Source organism: Anoplopoma fimbria, chromosome 12, assembly GCF_027596085.1.
Source record: "Anoplopoma fimbria isolate UVic2021 breed Golden Eagle Sablefish chromosome 12, Afim_UVic_2022, whole genome shotgun sequence".
Classification (NCBI taxonomy): Eukaryota; Metazoa; Chordata; class Actinopteri; order Perciformes; family Anoplopomatidae; genus Anoplopoma; species Anoplopoma fimbria.
This window is the reverse complement of record NC_072460.1, coordinates 15,431,765-15,449,581: the sequence shown is the minus strand read 5'-3', so window position 1 is coordinate 15,449,581 and position 17,817 is coordinate 15,431,765. Positions and strand designations below refer to the sequence as shown.

Below are 17,817 nucleotides of genomic sequence, written 5' to 3'. Positions count from 1 at the left end.
GAGTGAGTTTGGGGATTTCCAGAAACTGAGACTGACAACGTTGTCTGTAGGAGCAGCAGCTTTACGCAGAACTTACCCAACAGCTGATTTTCAAAGTAAATGACATCCTGGGAAATGACACAGCAGTAATCCTGGGCTATCTGTGCATGTAAACATCCAAAAAGTATTGCGAAACTACAATTAAAAGTGGAGCAGACTTGCCCTGAAGACCTGCGAGTAGATAAAGTTCAGGCTTCCTGCTGGACTCTTTCTGTTGATGCTTCGCTCACAGTTTTAGATCTCAACTCTGCTGTGGTTTTGAATTCTATAACAGAGAACTGGATTTCTTTGAGACTCAAATACATCTCAACAAAATTATTATTTGATTGACTCAAGACAAGCAGAAAGGCCAAACAGCGGAGGAGGAACACCAACGGCCTCCAACTTTTTAATGACAAAGAGAAACTAACTGCCAACAGCCCGAACACAGCGACCACCATCATCATCAGATGGAGAGGAAGGTGAGTAAACAGGTTGTTTTGTTTCAGCTTTGACTGATCTTGTGCTTTGTTTTTCTTTTAAAATGTGTCCTGTCTTGTTTTTTTTTTCATGTGTTATTTACTTTATTGCATATCTTGAGTTTTCTTGTGTTGACTGTATTTCATTGCATCTCCCTTGACTTTTAAAAAACACTTGAAGGTCCATACTGGGGGATTTGTATGCTTTCCCCCGAAGCATTATTCTGGAAGGTTTCGGGGATAACATTTTTAGATTGATTTCTACTTTCACTTTTACAGGCAGACATTAGTTTATACTTTTTAACACTATATTTTGAAAACCATGCAGAGACGGTGTGAATGGTATTCTGATAATACAGTTTGAACACTTGGAGGCCTCAACATCTGATCTCCCGGTTGAATTTACAGTTTGTTAAATGTGTTATGAGCAGTGTTTGGTAAAATCTAGCCAAATATTAAACACCCTTCTGACCCAGCACTGTGTAAGTCTTTACAAACACATGCAGCAAAACTTTATTTTAAATTAGTTGTTACACCAGTTTGAAGTACTAATGGAGCCTTTTGACATATAGTAGAAAAAAAGCACAGGTGTATGCAATAGCATTAATGGTAGTTATATTCCAGAGGTCTGATATTGTGCATGCTGGTTCACTGAAATAACTTACTGGGACACCTAAATTTACTACGAGGAAGATTTCATTTTGTGTAGATTTTGGCTGTACTTGTGAACAAAAGCGAGAGTGTTTCCGAGCATCGGAGTCCCTTTAGAAAACGTCTCATTTTACTGTGGCAGGGTCTGACAGTCTGTCCCGCGTAGTCCTGGTTCTGGTTGTCCCATGCCTCCCTTCCCTTCAGCGGGCCCAGCATTAAGGTCTGGGTCTACAGCAGCGTGGTGTTGTTGTTGGCTCAAGGCGAGACTGCTGGAGCAGCAAGGTGAAGCTCTGCAGACTGTTTCATAACCTGGTTCCATTTTTAACTTTAATGGTATTGGGCCATCTTTAATGTTTATTTTAACTGTGCTTTTCCTACCATGTGAAATGGCTGCTGTGAAAAAGGTCCATTTCACCATAATCATTTTGGGGAAATGTTTTGAAAAAGTTGCAAAAAGACCAATAACATCACTTTGTGGAAAGTATGCAGCCATAAAAACAGAACTCTATGACTTTCACAGTGTAAATTTCATATAGCTTTTATAGTTACAAGTCAATCGGAATATATACTTGTTACTGTCAGACAGTGTTGAAAAAGAAGATTTTTTCCCAACTAAAAGCTACTGAAGGGAAAACAAAATATGGAAACTGAATGTTAAAGGACAAGCAAACGTGAACATTGTGAGAACAATAATGTGAATTTGGTAACTCCAAGAAGTTGCAAGCTGGTTCTCATAGAAACTAACCAAAAAGATGTCTGCCTGGGAGAAAATAAAAGAATAACTTACAGTATGTTTTTTAAACTAATCAGCACTGACTGAAGTATATACATTTATACATATTTATAATACTTGGTCAAAAATGTGCAAAGTCACCAGTGCAGTCACATTACTATCCCTATTTTCATGGCTATAATTCTACTGTAATAATTGCTGCTGTTATTATAAGTAGTCTTATTATATGAATCATTTATGTCATATACATTGAATGTGTTGTATCTCTGTTATGCTGCTCATTCTGTACACATGACATCTATTGCATTCTGTCCATCCTGGGAGAAGGATCCCTCCTCTGTCGTTCTCCCATAGGTTTCTTCCTTTTTTCTCCCTGTTAAAGGGGTTTTTAGGGGAGTTTTTCCTGTGCCGATGTGAGGGAAGGACAGAGGATGTCGCATGTGCACAGATTGTAAAGCCCTCTGAGGCAAATTTGTAATTTGTGATTCTGGGCTATACAAAATAAACTGAATTGAATTGAATTGCAGTCCCTCAAAAACACACAGACTTGCTGGCTGACAGCAGCAGAACAGTGCGTTCATTCAATCAGTTCTGTTGCCGACAGGAGGAGGTGAAGTTTGGCGGAGCAGCCATGTCTCTGCCGGCGGAGCTGAGCTGCCTGCAGGGCGGCGGGGGAGCCGAGGGTGAGGCGGCGCTGGCAACTCTGGAGAAACAGCTGATCTGTCCCATCTGTCTGGAGCTCTACAACAAACCGGTGGTCATCCTGCCCTGCCAGCACAACCTCTGCAGGAAGTGTGCCAATGAGCTGTACCAGGTCTGTGAGACAGCACACGTGTGTTTATATATATACATGTTTGTACTGTGTGTTTCTGTACATGTATGTACTGTATGTGCTGAAACACACTCATCTTTCAACACATACTTTTGACAGTACTGGGACAGTACTGCATTGTTCACAACACACACACACACACACACACACACACACACACACACACACACACACACACACACACACATACTCAAACAAAGCCTGTGTCAGATTTGGTGTGTGGGTTCGGTGGATTATCAGTTTCTAAAATTAGATGTGTGGATGTATAACTGGTTCGCTCATGTACATGAAAGTCACCTGTCGTGACCTGTAATTGCTGCTATTGTTCAGATCGTGTGTGTGTGTGTGTGTGTGTGTGTGTGTGTGTGTGTGTGTGTGTGTGTGTGTGTGTGTGTGTGTGTGTGTGTGTGTGTGTGTGTGTGTGTGTTCGTTTTGCTAACATGTTGAGCTCCATTTGCAGCAGTAGTGGGTAACTAAGAATGTTACTAAGTTTATGTACTCAAGAACTCTTCTTAAAGGTGCAATGTGTAAGATCTGACCATCATCTTTGGTTTAAAACATAAAAAAGATATACTAACAGTATCCACAGACTGTGAAGAGGTTGCAGTGTTGTCGTTATGTCAGAGAAGTCTATATATTGTTTTGCAGATACATCTACTGATTGATTCTTGCCCTGTTATTAGTTAGAGGTTGACTCTTATTTTATTATAACTGTATGTTTAGATTGTATGGAGCCAGTAGTTGAGGTGAAATGCTTCCCCTTATTGTTTGGAGCAGGTGGCCAGATCTTACACATTGGACCTTTAAGTAAGCATTTTGAGGTACTTGTACTTCAAAGTTTGTCCACCACATCTCAGAGGGATTTACTGTTCTTTTTTAATCCACTGCATTTATGTGACAGCTGAAGTTGCAAGTTACTGTGCAGATGAAGACAAAATAGATTTAAAAACAGTATGATACATTATAATATATGAATTATCTTATGATTACTTCACAATACCTGAGATTGGTAGTTTTAATACTATTTCCAAACCTGAAATGCACTCTCCAGTTCTTCCGGTGACATTTTACCAGCCAGTAGGACTCACATGCACACCCAGTCACACTTTACATGTGTGTTAACTTGCATGTACCTGTTTCTTCATGTGTGTTTTTAGCATGTGTGTTATGTGAGATTTAAACTTGATACGGAGAAGTCTGTCCTGCAAAAAACACTCAGACAAACACACACACACACACACACACACACACACACACACACACACACACACACACACACACACACACACACACACACACACACACACACACACACACACACACCTTTACACTGATACATGAAACTGAAAGATTAAGATATCACCTTAACCTCCCCATCAACTGACCACATACTACCACACAGCTTGCCATCAGCAGCTTCTAATAACAGCTCATCTTCCCACAATCCCACACTTTCAATATTATTTTGGATTCTTTTTATATACTGCTGGGAAGTACTGGGGACAAAGAATTCATTTTTAAGGGGAGACACAGCAGGTGAATAAGGTTACATTTTTAGATATCGCCTTGAAACTTCCCAAGCTGATATCTTACATTAAGGCAATGTTTTTATATTACAGGTTTTCTGAAATTGAATGTTTAAGCTCGCTTATGCATTATCTTATAAAATATGTGCTGGTTTGCATATATTTCCAGAACACAAACTTATGGCATATTTTGTCAAGACTCTATCTATAACAGAGAGACAGCTGAAAAATAGATTAGACAACAGGAGTGGTTTGAGGAATTTCTATGAACATTTTGGTAATTTTCTTTGACTCTGAAATCGTGTCAATATTGACGAAACCGGTTTAAATTCAAGCTGGTCGTAAACACATCGTAAACCATCTCTCTCTCTCTCTGAGTGCTCAGTGTTTGTCTTTCTACCAGCTGATCCCTCAGCCGGGCCCACCGGCAGCTGAAGCTTAATAACGTCACTATTTCAGGACGTGTTACACCTCTAACCTTCCCCTCTCCTCTCTGCTCATCTGTCCTTTTCTTCACTCGTCTGTCGGTCTCCCCCTAAATCTCAATTCTGAGTTTTCTCTTGTGATCTCTTTTTTTGGGGTTTCTGTCCATAGCTGTTTAACTGTTGAACTATTTAATTTTTAAATTATATTTTGAATAAAAAAAAATATGAGAATGTACACTACCCTTTCATATTAACTTCAATGTTATTACAGTCAACAATAATCAGAACAATACAAACATTCAGGCCACCTCGTAAGATTCAAAGGTGCACTACAAATACAAATGTCAAATAAAGACTATGGAAAAAATTCAGCACAATTTATTCATATATATATAGTTTATTAATATATTTTAAATCTCCTGCGACCCACCTGTGGGTCCCGATCCAGACTTTGCTAATGACTGATATAGAGACAGGGGGAGTAATCATTAGGTACTCTATGAGTGCTGTGTATATGCAGCCCTCTGATCCGCTCTGTGTTTACATGCTGGATGGTGAACAGGGGATTTTGCAGTCTTGTTTTTACCCAGTAACCCGCCCTGAACCAGCTCTGACTTCACCCAGAGACATTTGGAAGACTGACACTAAAACTGCTGCTAATTATTGAAACCCCAGATTGCGTCTGTGTTGTAAGACAACATTCTCCAACTGTTGGGTGTTGACAAGCAGTAGTGGAGTGTTAAAGATCTTCCCTATATGAGTAATTACAACATCCTGACACTGTTTCTTATCTGTGCAGCCCTCCTTGTTCCAGGCTCGTACCACCATGCAGATTAACAGTGGACGTTTCCGCTGTCCAACCTGCAGACATGAAGTGGTGCTGGATCGCCACGGTGTCTACGGCCTGCAACGGAACCTGCTGGTGGAAAACATCATCGATGTCTACAAACAGGAAGTCAGCAACAACAGCAAGGCCGCAAGGTGAAGAGAGACGACTATAAGATAATTACTTTATAGAATATGCCTCCATAACATAAATACAAGTGTTTGAAGACTTGGTGTTTCCTCTCTCTCTCTCTCTCTCTCTCTCTCTCTCTCTCTCTCTCTCTCTCTCTCTCTCTCTCTCTCTCTCTCTCCAGCCCCCTGCCTCCTCCTCCACTTCCTGCTCAGGTGACGTGTTCAGACCATGAGGGTGAGAGGGTGAACATTTTCTGTCTCACCTGTCAGGTTCCTACCTGTTCTCTCTGTAAAGTGTTCGGGGCTCATCAGTCCTGTCAGGTGGCTCCTCTGTCAGACATCTATCAGCAGAAGAAGGTATAAAACATTATTCTATAATGGTGTGAGACAATTATACCATGTTTTGAAAGTTTATACAAACTACGTCTATTCTATTTACATCTATCCATTGGCTGTTCCTCACTAAAATGAACATTAGTTAATAAAAAAAACAGTTTATTGACATAGCTCAACTCGCTTAACGTCTCAACAGTATCGTGTGAATTATCTATTGGGGTTCATATGTAAAACCTAGCATCTTCAAATGGCCTAGGTTGTTACAGAGGTTTTAGATTACTAAAGGCTGCAAATAACTAATAATCACAAGTCTTAATAATAACTTAATTTCCTCTTGTTTCTCAGGATGAGCTGAATGAAGGAGTTAGTTCTTTGGTGGCAGTCAAGGACAAAGTCCAGGCTTTCATCAATGAGCTGGAGGAGACTTGCAAAAACATAGAGGTAGGGGTGTGTGTGTGTGTGTGTGTGTGTGTGTGTGTGTGTGTGTGTGTGTGTGTGTGTGTGCGTGCGTGCATATGTGTGTGTGTGTTTGTACTCACTGGACGCCATATGTGGATTAATCTCCCACTGAAAATAGTCCCAGACAAATGCACTATTCCTCCTGTTTGTTTGATAAAAGCTACATTGACCAGCTGTTTTAAGAAATTAAAGAGCCTTTTCGAAAAAATTGTAAGTCCATATTTTTGAATAGCTTTATAAAGATTTATGTCTTAAGGTGTAACCGATGGGGTTTGGGCTGAGAGTCACAGACGGGGTAGGAACTGGTTGATGCAAAGGAAAAAATTGTGAATATTCAGGCTCTGGCGTTTAATTTATCTCAGATTAAATTCTGAGTCATCTATATGACCTGTATGCTGGAGGCAACGCTCTGTATGTGTGTGTGTGTGTGTGTGTGTGTGTGTGTGTGTGTGTGTGTGTGTGTGTGTGTGTGTGTGTGTGTGTGTGTGTGTGTGTGTGTGTGTGTGTGTGTGTGTGTGTAAAGGGACCATACAGTATTAACTGCCTGTATGTGGTAACAACAGCTTTTTGAATATGCTTACTCATTTAACCCTCACATACATTCAGTTTGTAGTTCTAGTAAAGTCTGAAAACACTGAACAGAAAAGCATGCATTTGTTTTGTGCACTTGATTCCTCTCTCTGCAGGAAAACTGTAAGACTCAGAAACAAAGTGTGTGTGAGAAGTTCAATCGTGTGTTTTCGATCCTGAAGGAGAGACAAAAGGTCAGATGTTTTTTTTGTTCTCACTTTTTACTAATTTATTATTATTATTATATTTACTTTACTTTACAGATGGAAATATTGTTTATTATACATTTATCTGACTGCTTTAGTTACTAGTAACATTTCATAATTAAAAAAAACATACAGTTTGATGTAGTGCTATACTGAATTACAACATTAAAATGCTCTTACATATATTCATTAGTGGTTAAAAATGAATAATATAATATTCTACAGTAATATGACACTTGAAGAGGAGCCATTTTACATTATTGAATTTAATTAATTATACTTGTTACATAATACTTTTACTTTTGGTACTTTCAATTTTGATGCTTCTGTACCTTTGCTTATGTAACATTTTGAATTCAAGCCTTTATCTATGATGGAGTATGTAAAGACTGTTATTTCTACTTTTACTGAAGTCGATGAGTGTTATTTAAATGGACATGGACAGTATCAGCGGGAATATTGGAAACAGCCATACAGTAATAGTACTGATAGCAGTAGAAGATCTGAATTAACAGACATTAAAAATATAAAGTAATTTAACATAAAACTACATGTCAATATTTGAATGGACTCCTCTTATATTTTACATTTCTCTCAGAGCAAATTGTAATGTTAATATATGAAATACACGTCAGTATATTGTGTAAATTCAAGTCCTATGTAATGGCTGTTAAAGTCATAGCAGCAGTAACAGTGCTCATAGTTGTAGTGGTTTATTGTTGTCTTCATCATCATCACCATCATCAATATCATCATCATCATCACCACGCTAAAGGTGATGACGCAGATAATAAGCTCGGAGCAGGAAGAGAAGACAGGCCACTCCCAGGCGTTGGTGCGTTGCTATAGAGACAGCTTGGAAGCAAACAGCAGACTGGTGGAGAGAGCAGTGAGCAGCATGGAGGAGCCGGACATGGCTGCTTTTGTTCAGGTGTGTGTGTGTGTGTGTGTGTGTGTGTGTGTGTCTTTTTTGCTGATGTAACCATTTCAAAATTGTTTGAACAGATGCTCTTTGGGATGAGGAAGAAATGAATGCTATATAACTACGACAGTACAAACCTGAAGTGCAAACATTATTGTCCTATAAAAAGTACTATAATATTGAAAGTATTTTACTAGTCAGGTACTCTACTATTAGCTGCAGAAACAGTTTGAATGGTCTCCCTTTGTTTGGCTTTTACTAAGGCATATATAAACATACGTATATGTACGTAAATAGAATACAGAATAGCCAGGAGGTTATTTTTCTAAAAGTAAAAGTAAAACACAGACAGACATAAGCAGGACACAGACATGGCAACAGTAAAAGATGGTTCAATAAAGCAAAAACAAACAATAACAGATATGAGAAGTCCATTTAATGATTACTGCCAAATACTAGCGGTGGAAGAAGTACTCACATCTGTTACTAAGGTAAAAGTATCATTACAACAATAATACTTCCAAGTAACTTCTAGTAGTAAGTTAGAGAAATGTTCAGCTTTATGTTTGGACTTTCTGATGTTTGTTTGTCTTTTGTCTTTTTGTTGTGTTTCTTAATTTGTTTGTGCATCTTGTGCTTAATTAAGGTGACTAATAGAAATTAGACATAATAATTGTTTGAGTCCAGAATATCTAAAATAATCCACTATCATTTTCTCATTTCCTCTCTTCAGAATTCAAGAGAGCTGATCACAAAGTGAGTATTGTGACAAGATATGTTATATGTGGTTTTGTTGCCTACTAGATGATTTAATTTTGAAACAGCTCTATCTTTTCTAAAGTGAATAATTAGTTGGGTTTTTTTCTGTTTCCTTTTCTTTCGTCCACTCTTTCTGCCTCTCCTCAGAGTGAAAACAACGACCGGCTCCTGTCCAGCTGAGACACTGAAACTAGTTCATGAGAGTTTGAGCCACTACAGATATAACTTCAGCAGACAAGAGAGAGCTCTGAAGAGCATCGACTTCCTCAAAGGTATGAAGGGGGACTGCCTGGGAAACCTTTTTGAAACTTTGGTGCTTTTTTTTTTATGAATCTTCATAAGGCACCATTTATGTCACGTGGGAGACATTTCAGATGCACCAGTTGCACCAACAAGAGACATTTATGTCAACTTTGTGAAAGTGTTTCATCGTCTCCAGGGCCATAGATATTGATAGCAAAATAGCATGAAAAAGTAAAAAAAGAAAACATTTTATATAGACAAAATGCTCACTGTGCTTGTAAAGCTGCTAGACTATGGAATATAAAACACTTTCTGCTACATTTTTTATTTAAGGTCAATGAGTCCCTTAAAAAATATATTAGTAGGTATAGTATAAAGAGCAAATTAAGATCTTCCTCGAATGCACAAAATGAAATGAAATAGTTGTTGATCTTTGGGACTCATTGTCAGCGGTGGAAAACCAAACTGTGAAATTAAAATGTTTAAAGGGCCAGTGTTTAGCATTCCCGGTGGATCTATCAGCAGAAATGGAATATAATATTAGAAACTATGTATTCACTATGGTATAATCAACTGAAATTAAGATTCGTTGTATTTCGTTAGCTTAGAATGAGCCCTTTATATGTACATCTAGGGAGCAGTTTCTCTTTGCGGAGTTCATGATGTTGCACAGCCATGTTTCAATCTGCATGCACACACATTCAGTCTCAACAGGTATTGTTTTCTCTCGGCAGTTGTGCAAAATGTTCCTGAAGAACCAGAGGTGGAAAAGGAGCCTGAAGAACCCAAAGAGCCTTCTGTCCAGATTGTAGAACCAAAACACCTTCAGGAAACCTCCCCACAGAACCCAGAATCTGTTGGTATAATCAACTGAAATTAAGATTCGTTGTATTTCGTTAGGCTGCACGGTGGTGTAGTGGTTAGCACTGTCGCCTCACAGCAAGAGGGGCCCGGGTTCAATTCCCAGGCTGGACAACCTTCTGTGTGGAGTTTGCATGTTCTCCCTGTGTCAGCGTGGGTTCTCTCCGGGTTCTCCGGCTTCCTCCCACAGTCCAAAGACATGCAGGTTAGGTTAATTGATGACTCTGAAATTGCCCGTAGGTGGATGTGAGCGTGAGTGGTTGTCTGTCTATATATGTCTGCCCTGTGATAGGCTGGCGACCTGTCCAGGGTGTACCCTGCCTTCGCCCATTGACAGCTGGGATCTGCTCCAGCACCCCTGCAACCCTTAACTGGATAAGCGGTTACGGAAGATGGATGGATGGATGTATTTCGTTATCTTAGAATGAGCCCTTTATATGTACATCTAGGGAGCAGTTTCTCTTTGCGGAGTTCATGATGTTGCACAGCCATGTTTCAATCTGCATGCACACACATTCAGTCTCAACAGGTATTGTTTTCTCTCGGCAGTTGTGCAAAATGTTCCTGAAGAACCAGAGGTGGAAAAGGAGCCTGAAGAACCCAAAGAACCTTCTGTCCAGATTGTAGAACCAAAACACCATCAGGAAACCTCCCCACAGAACCCAGAATCTGTTGTAGAACCAGTTAAAGAGCCAATCCCAATACTTACATCCCCACCAGTGACACCATCTGCACCAACAACAACCCCAGTCCCGCCAGCTCCAGGTCTGGGGAGGGACTTTGTGGAGCCTGCAGCGGCGGTTCTGCAGCCGGAGACTGAGGAAGCGGACTTAAATGACGGAGAATCTGTTCTGATGAAGAACAACACAGAGGAGGAACAAAAGCAGGCAGAGGGATGTGCAGCTCCTGGTCCTGTTAAAGAGGGAGACGTCTGTGAAGAGCAGGAGGGAATGAGCACACAACAGGTACTTAGTATACTTTGAATTATTGAAAACCATTTTCTTAAATGTGAATCATTATTAGTTTTATAAAATATAACTTTAGACTGATTTCCTACTCTCCAAGCAGCCTCTGACCTCAATTCCAGTAAACTTTGAAAATCAACTCACAGAGACTAGACATTTCCTAGAAGCACAGCAAGTGATCTGTGACAAAGTTTGTGGACTAAATATAGTTGGTTAGAATAACGTTATTATCATTTGGTACGGCCGCTTTCAATTCAACAAATCTTTATTGTCCCAGTAGGGCAACCTGTTGTGTCCTGGTGTTAGTCTTTGGGCTTGTTGGAAGGTATCAATAACTTTCAAGTCAAAAGGCTCAAGTCCAAGTTAAGTGACGAGGCAATCGTGTCAAAGTCCAAGTTAAGAAACTTTTATTTTGTGATTCAGCTCTAGAGTCATTCAATTTGTAGTCCACACCTCTGGAAGTAATGTTTACTGTGAATCACAGCTGATAGTTCAGTTTGAAGATTTGGTAAAGACTTGATCTCACATCTCTGTTAAAAGCTCCGGATGTTTTCAAATCTCTGAGAGGTGATTGAAATGAACTTAAACCAAAAGCTGCATAAAAGGATGAAATCAATCTATAACATATAATATGCTTTAGAAAACAGGTCAGTCGTTGGTACTGGGCTAAAACAAAATGTGAACATCTTCCTTATGTCTTTTTAACCGTCTTCCTTCACATATCAGTGTGAGACAGTAAGTGATGCAGGTGATTGGACTGCACAGAATGAGACAGAGGACAAACCTGATGCTCTGGAAGAAGAAGAAGAAGAAAAAGAAGAAGAAGAAGAAGAAGAAGAAGAAGAAGAAGAAGAAGAAGAAGAAGAAGAAGAAGAAGAAGAAGAAGAAGAAGAAGAAGAAGAAGAAGAAATGCAGACGGTAAAAGAAAAGGTATATGCTCCGTTTTCCCCCAACTGGTACAAACCCAACAGCAGGCACAGGCTAAACTCCGATCCCGCAGGAGTACCAAAGGTTTGTGATGCAGACCAGACGATGAGTTCACAACCGGCTGGGGATTCACGTTCAGAGGCCGAGATCCAGACTGAGGTTGAAGGTGCAGTCCAAGTCGTGTCAGAACAGAGCATGACTTACCCCAACCGACATCCACCTGGACCAGAACAGCTCAAACTCTCCACTGAGCTTCATTCTCAGCCACACTCTCCTCTCCCTCGACTCCGACACCAGTCAGAAACCCAACCTCTGTCTCATCATCAGTCACAACCCCAGAAGGTATGTGTTGAGCTGGCCAGTGCTATTACACCTGTTCATTTTGTGAGCCTAACTAGGCAGACAGCAGGAGAAGGAGAGGATAAGGAAGAGGAGGAGGACATGCAGAGCTTCAGCCTCGTAGAGGGCAGTTTCAATCTTGACGACGGTGTTTCTGATAATATTGATAGTCCATCATCAGTACCGGCAGAGCAGGCTCGTTCTGGGGTTGAGAGAGGGAACTTAGTGACGGACAAAGACAACTTTGATGTCAGTGATAGGAGGGCAGAGGAAGCAGAAGAGAAAGAGCAACGTGATGAGGATAATTTAGATCTAAAATGTGCTTCAGAGTTGAAAGATAAAGGGTCAGGAGAGGGTGACGCTGAGACAATGAATGAAGAGCTGGAAGAAGGAAGCATGTGGTGTGATAAAAGCAAAGAAAAAACTGATGCTTTCTCAATGATGGAGGATAGCTCTGAACCACAAAATGTCAGCTTGGATGCAGGAGATCACGGTGTGGAGGCCACACATAGCTCTGTACGGGGAGAAGGTGACACTGAGATTGAGGCAGTTAGTTCAGAGTTTGCAGAGAAGAAAGAGGAGGATGAAGAGAACAGCGATCGGCCCGAAGACTTGAAGACTGAAGGTGAAGACACAATAACCTCCTCTGACTCTCTCCAGGTCAGTGCCGTCTGGTTTTACCTTCATCATCGTCATCTTCAATTGCACTCTTCTCCTACCTGCTGATGTGGCTACATCCCCACATTGTCTTCTTCTTCTTCTTCTTCTCTCTTCTTTTGCGGTTTTCTTGCTGTTTATGTTTTTGCAACTTGGCTGAAATTGCTTCACTACTTCGGTCTCTGTCTTATTGTTATGTTTGGAATTGAAGGAAGGGGAAATTAAAATTTAACCCTGATTTTAATGACAAGCAAAAAGCTTGTTTGACCGTTGGTTTTACTTTGTCAAATACTGAAAGGAATATTTTATTCAGCAAACACCTTTGTTAGCATTCTGAAACAGTGTTGAATAATAATAAAAGGGCTTTAAAATCTAAAAACAATAATACAAATAATAATATAACTTGATTTAAGCAAAAGCAAGACAAAACAAAGGTGACATTTAAACATTGATAAAACAGAACAATGGATAAAACAATAAAAAAAGCACCAATACAATGAATGCAAATAAATAAAATAAAAAAAGCAGTAATAGCAATATACATTTTAAAGCATTAAAAAGACAACATCGCATAGAAGCATTTTTTATTACTGATTTGAGATTTAAAAAGACATAAAACAGAAGAATAACAGGATCAAAGTGAAATAAAAATAATTGGATAATATTAAAACAATATGCTCAAACATAATTGCACTGAATAACAAAAAAAGAAACAATTTAAGAGAATGCAATTTTAAAATAATTTAGATTTTTTTTAAAAGACACAGACACTATTTCTTATTATTTCATTATGGATTAATCTGCTGATGATTTATTAATTAATTGATTACATTTTTGTAAAAAATCAAAAAGATAGTGAGAAATGCCGTCACAGTTACCCAGAGCCAAATGTGTCGCCTTCACATTGTTTTTAATGTCTGTCCAACAGCCTTAGAGTCAAAAAACATATATTAAAATTTAATAAAATGATTGAAAGAAAAGGGAGCAAATCTTAGCATTTGAGAAGTAAAATGTTTTTACATGAAAAATGATAAAACAAATATAAAAATAGTTGCTCATTTATATTCTTTCTCTCGCTTTAATTTTTTATGTAACTAAAGCTGTCAGATAAAAGTAAAAAGTACAAACAAGAGAAGAAAATACTCAATTAAGTACTTAAGTACTAGTAGTTCTAAATGTACTTAGTTATATAACACCACTGGATACAGTTATGAGTCCTCTTTCCTTCCTCATTCCTGCTCCACCTTGCAGTCTTTTTGTTGCAGCATCATCTCTCCATCTCTCTCCGCCTTCCCTCCTTCAGCCCAAATCTCCTTGTCTCCTCACTTTGCCCACTTTTCTCGTTCCTCCAGTATGTATCTCATCGTTCAGCTCCTCATTCATCCACCTCTTTCTCTCTCTTGCCCATCCCTCCATCTTCCTCCAGGCTGTCATTCTGCTCTTCTACCTGTTGGCCTTCCTGTTCCTCCTGCAGAAGGTTTGGTCTTACATCGGCTGCTTCATTTGCACATAACACCGGCAGGAGACACAACCATCCTCACTGCTGCACAGCTCAGGTATACACACATCTATCTATCTATCTATCTATCTATCTATCTATCTATCTATCTATCTATCTATCTATCTATCTATCTATCTATCTATCTATCTATCTATCTATCTATCTATCTATCTATCTATCTATCTATCTATCTATCTATCTATCTATCTATCTATCTATCTATCTATCTATGTTTTACTCTTGCCTCCGCTGGCCCCTTGTGGTAGAAATATGTAGTTACATTAAGTCAGTAAAGAATACATTTTTATTATAAATCAAATATATTAATGAAATGACATATTGACTATCTCACTTTAAACTATAAAATCTATATTGTATTGTTCATAATGTTCTTGATGTTTTTTATTATTCAGCAACACTGACATAACTGCTTCATGCTGTGTGATAAACTGTGTTTGCATGTTTGTATTGAAGTGCTTATTTTTTACTGCATCTTTACATGTTGCTGTGTATTTAACGAGACACAAAGTATCTGAAAATACAGTTTTGTCAACAATCTTTTTCTGCCATTGTCAGAATGGAAATATGAGTTTGTAGAAAAGAAATCCTTATATAGTTATTCCTTGATACTTAAGCACTGTACTAAACTGATGTACCTGTTATATATTTGAATATATCCAATGCATGCTATTACAGGGTAAATATTTCTGAATTGAATACTCTTCCTGATTATACTTATACTACTAATATATGTTCACTCATTTAACATTTTCAATGCAGGACTTTTACTTGTATTGGATCATTGTCACAGTGTGGTATTAGTACATTTACTTAAGTAAAGAATCTCTATACTTCTTGGTGATAGTGAACACCAAACGTGTGGTTTTTATGTTGACTGTTTCTGTGTGATACTGAGTCTTTACATTAAGTCATCTTCTGTCCCCCTTTGCTCCAGATGGAGACTGAGACAAGGAGTCCTGCTCAGACCAGTCCTCCTCTCTCCTCCTCTTCCTCCTCTTCCTCCTCTTTTAACCTTAGGGAAGCTCCTCGTCGACCCAGGTACTGCTTCTCCTGGCTGAACTCCCCCGACAAAAGGAGGTAGAGGACAGAGCATTTTGGAGATGATGTTTTGCTGAGGAGATAAAGAAAGAAGGATGCACTCCAGAGTCAGTTTCATCAGCTCAATGAAACTGAGCATTAAACATGCTTGTCGTTGTACTTCTACTCTGGAGTTACACCAGTTTTATCAACATCTCTGTTTTGTTCTAAATATGCATTCAGTTTAAAACAAATTAGGATAAAACAGGAATAGATATGTGCTGGATCTGTGTTCTTAAAGGGAAAAACTCTGACTCTGTTGGGCTTTTATTTTGAAAACGTATTGAAAGGAAGAAGCTGTTGCCCTTCACACCAAAGGTCTTCACAACTGTCAAGTTTGTTGTTTCATGTTGTATTAGCAGAGGAGTAGTCTTACTGCAGTGTAGAAGAAGTAGTATTTGGAGGAGGAGAAGTAATCAGTATTGTAGTTTTTCTTTTGTTGTGGTACAACTAGTAGTCAGTGGTGGAATGTAACCAAGTACATTAACTAAAGTACTTTACTTAAGTACAATTTTGACTTATTTGTACTTGAGTACTTTCATTTTATACAAATTTATACTTCTACCCCAACGTCTCAGAAGTAAATGTTGTACTTTTTATTCCACTTCACTTATCCGACAGCTTTGGTTACTAGTTACTCTTTACATGTAAAAACATTTGAAAATATGTAGTACTATACCACTAATAGTATACAAAGTATCTAAAAGTATGACTTTTAGTAGCTATAGCAGAACTAGTTCTCGTAGGAACCTCTGTTTACTCTATTAGCCTGTTACTGTAGGTACAGAACAAAAATTGTGCAATACTTTTACTGCATTTAAGTGTTCTATCTAATCAAAGAATTCTTAAATATTAAAAATCTCATGCTGTGGAAGATTTTTGTCAAAAGAAGAACTCATGAAAGCCCTCTGTTAGCTCATGTGACTCTTTAATTTAAGAGGAAATTAAAGTTTTTAACAGCATTATACAGGTGAAATGTGCAAGTAGTATTAGTTGTTCACAATGCAGAAAACAACAGTTCTTAACCAGTTTGAGCCACCGAAAAACTAATGAATTTGGATGTCACATGTGATTCAGTGTGGTTTGGTATCAAAAACATTTATGATATTTTTGCAGCTTCAGCAGCTGCCGCAGTGTTTAATGTGTATTTGTGAGTGTTTTTCTTTTTTGTAAGCTGGTGTCTATTGCAGGACAGAATGGTTCAGATGAGATGATATTGTTTTTGTTTGATACATGCATTAATTAAATAAATCACTCACTTTTACGCACTTAAAGTGTTTTGTGTGTTTTTGTATAGAGGAGGCTTTGCATTAATACCCCAAAAATTGTTATTATACAGCTCTTGTAAAATAATGTGGTTTGGGACACAAACCAAAATATTTGTGTGACGTTGTTTGACTACACCGGAAAAGAAAATCCCAGAAAGCCAATTTCTTTAATGTAAGTAGTGGGGAACTTCCTGTTTGGAGGACACGCCTTTAAAATAAAAGCACGAAAACGAAGATCTCTTACTTGAGCCATCAAAACATTCTGGTCAATGCACACTTGAAGATGAACATTCAAACATATGTAATTTAATTGCCAAGTTTAAAGTTCAATATATAATCACTTCATATATAAATTATTATTTTCCGGGTATGCTAAAAACAATATTAGAACCACTTATAATTATAATAATATAAGGCAGCAAAATGTCTAGGCATATTTTTTCCCTAATAAATCAGAATAGCATTAAATATGAATAGGTGTGCTATTTTTTTCTGTGACCATTGTTGTAACTTTGTGCCACATTCACCTAAAACTATAACAGCTCAATATGTTATGATTAAAAAAATGTTTTGCCAAACATCATGTACATTATACAATGCCAAAATAAGTTTAACAGTAAGGATCATGAAATATTAACAGGTTAATGGTAAAGATAATTTGGGTTTCATATTGATATGCATATACCTCTATGTACAATATTGAATGTGATATGTGTGTTGTTGAATTAAAAGAAAGTTAATGATTATATCATGATATTGCAATTATGTCCCATTATAAAATATTATGTCCTGTTTAAGTCACGTGTAAGGATTTAGATCGATTCCCTTTGGAGACAGAGTGCTTGTAAAGAATTCATTAGAGTATAAGTATAGATATTTTTCCTCATTATCACTAGACAGAAATATCATATAGCTTTAAGCAACATTTGGTTTCTGTACCCTACTGTTCATTTTTATTGTTTTTATTTTGTGACATTTGGACTTTCTCCAACATTGTATTGCAGAATCTTAACTAGAACAAGGAAATAAGATTACATTACCCCACTGCAATAGCTACCTGTATGTTTTAGAATTGATTTTAAAGT

General features: G+C 38.1%; 1 protein-coding gene across 2 annotated transcripts; it reads left to right on the top strand.

The window, feature by feature from the left end:
* The first annotated feature begins 387 nt into the window (after positions 1 to 387).
* On the top strand, positions 388 to 16,697 carry LOC129099634 (FK506-binding protein 5-like). Of its 2 annotated transcripts, XM_054608943.1 has the most exons (14): positions 388 to 500; positions 2,486 to 2,695; positions 5,464 to 5,645; positions 5,804 to 5,978; positions 6,303 to 6,398; positions 7,103 to 7,180; positions 7,968 to 8,123; positions 8,848 to 8,870; positions 9,021 to 9,145; positions 9,851 to 9,976; positions 10,527 to 10,942; positions 11,669 to 12,868; positions 14,292 to 14,421; positions 15,322 to 15,406. In XM_054608943.1, exons 1-13 carry the CDS (start codon positions 489 to 491, stop codon positions 14,376 to 14,378), a joined length of 2,886 nt encoding a protein of 961 aa, XP_054464918.1. In that variant the 5' UTR covers positions 388 to 488; the 3' UTR covers positions 14,379 to 14,421; positions 15,322 to 15,406. The 2 variants fall into 2 exon arrangements, with proteins under 2 accessions (XP_054464918.1, XP_054464917.1); XM_054608942.1 differs by lacking the exon at positions 14,292 to 14,421 and having other exon boundaries at positions 15,322 to 16,697.
* Positions 16,698 to 17,817: the final 1,120 nt, after the last annotated feature.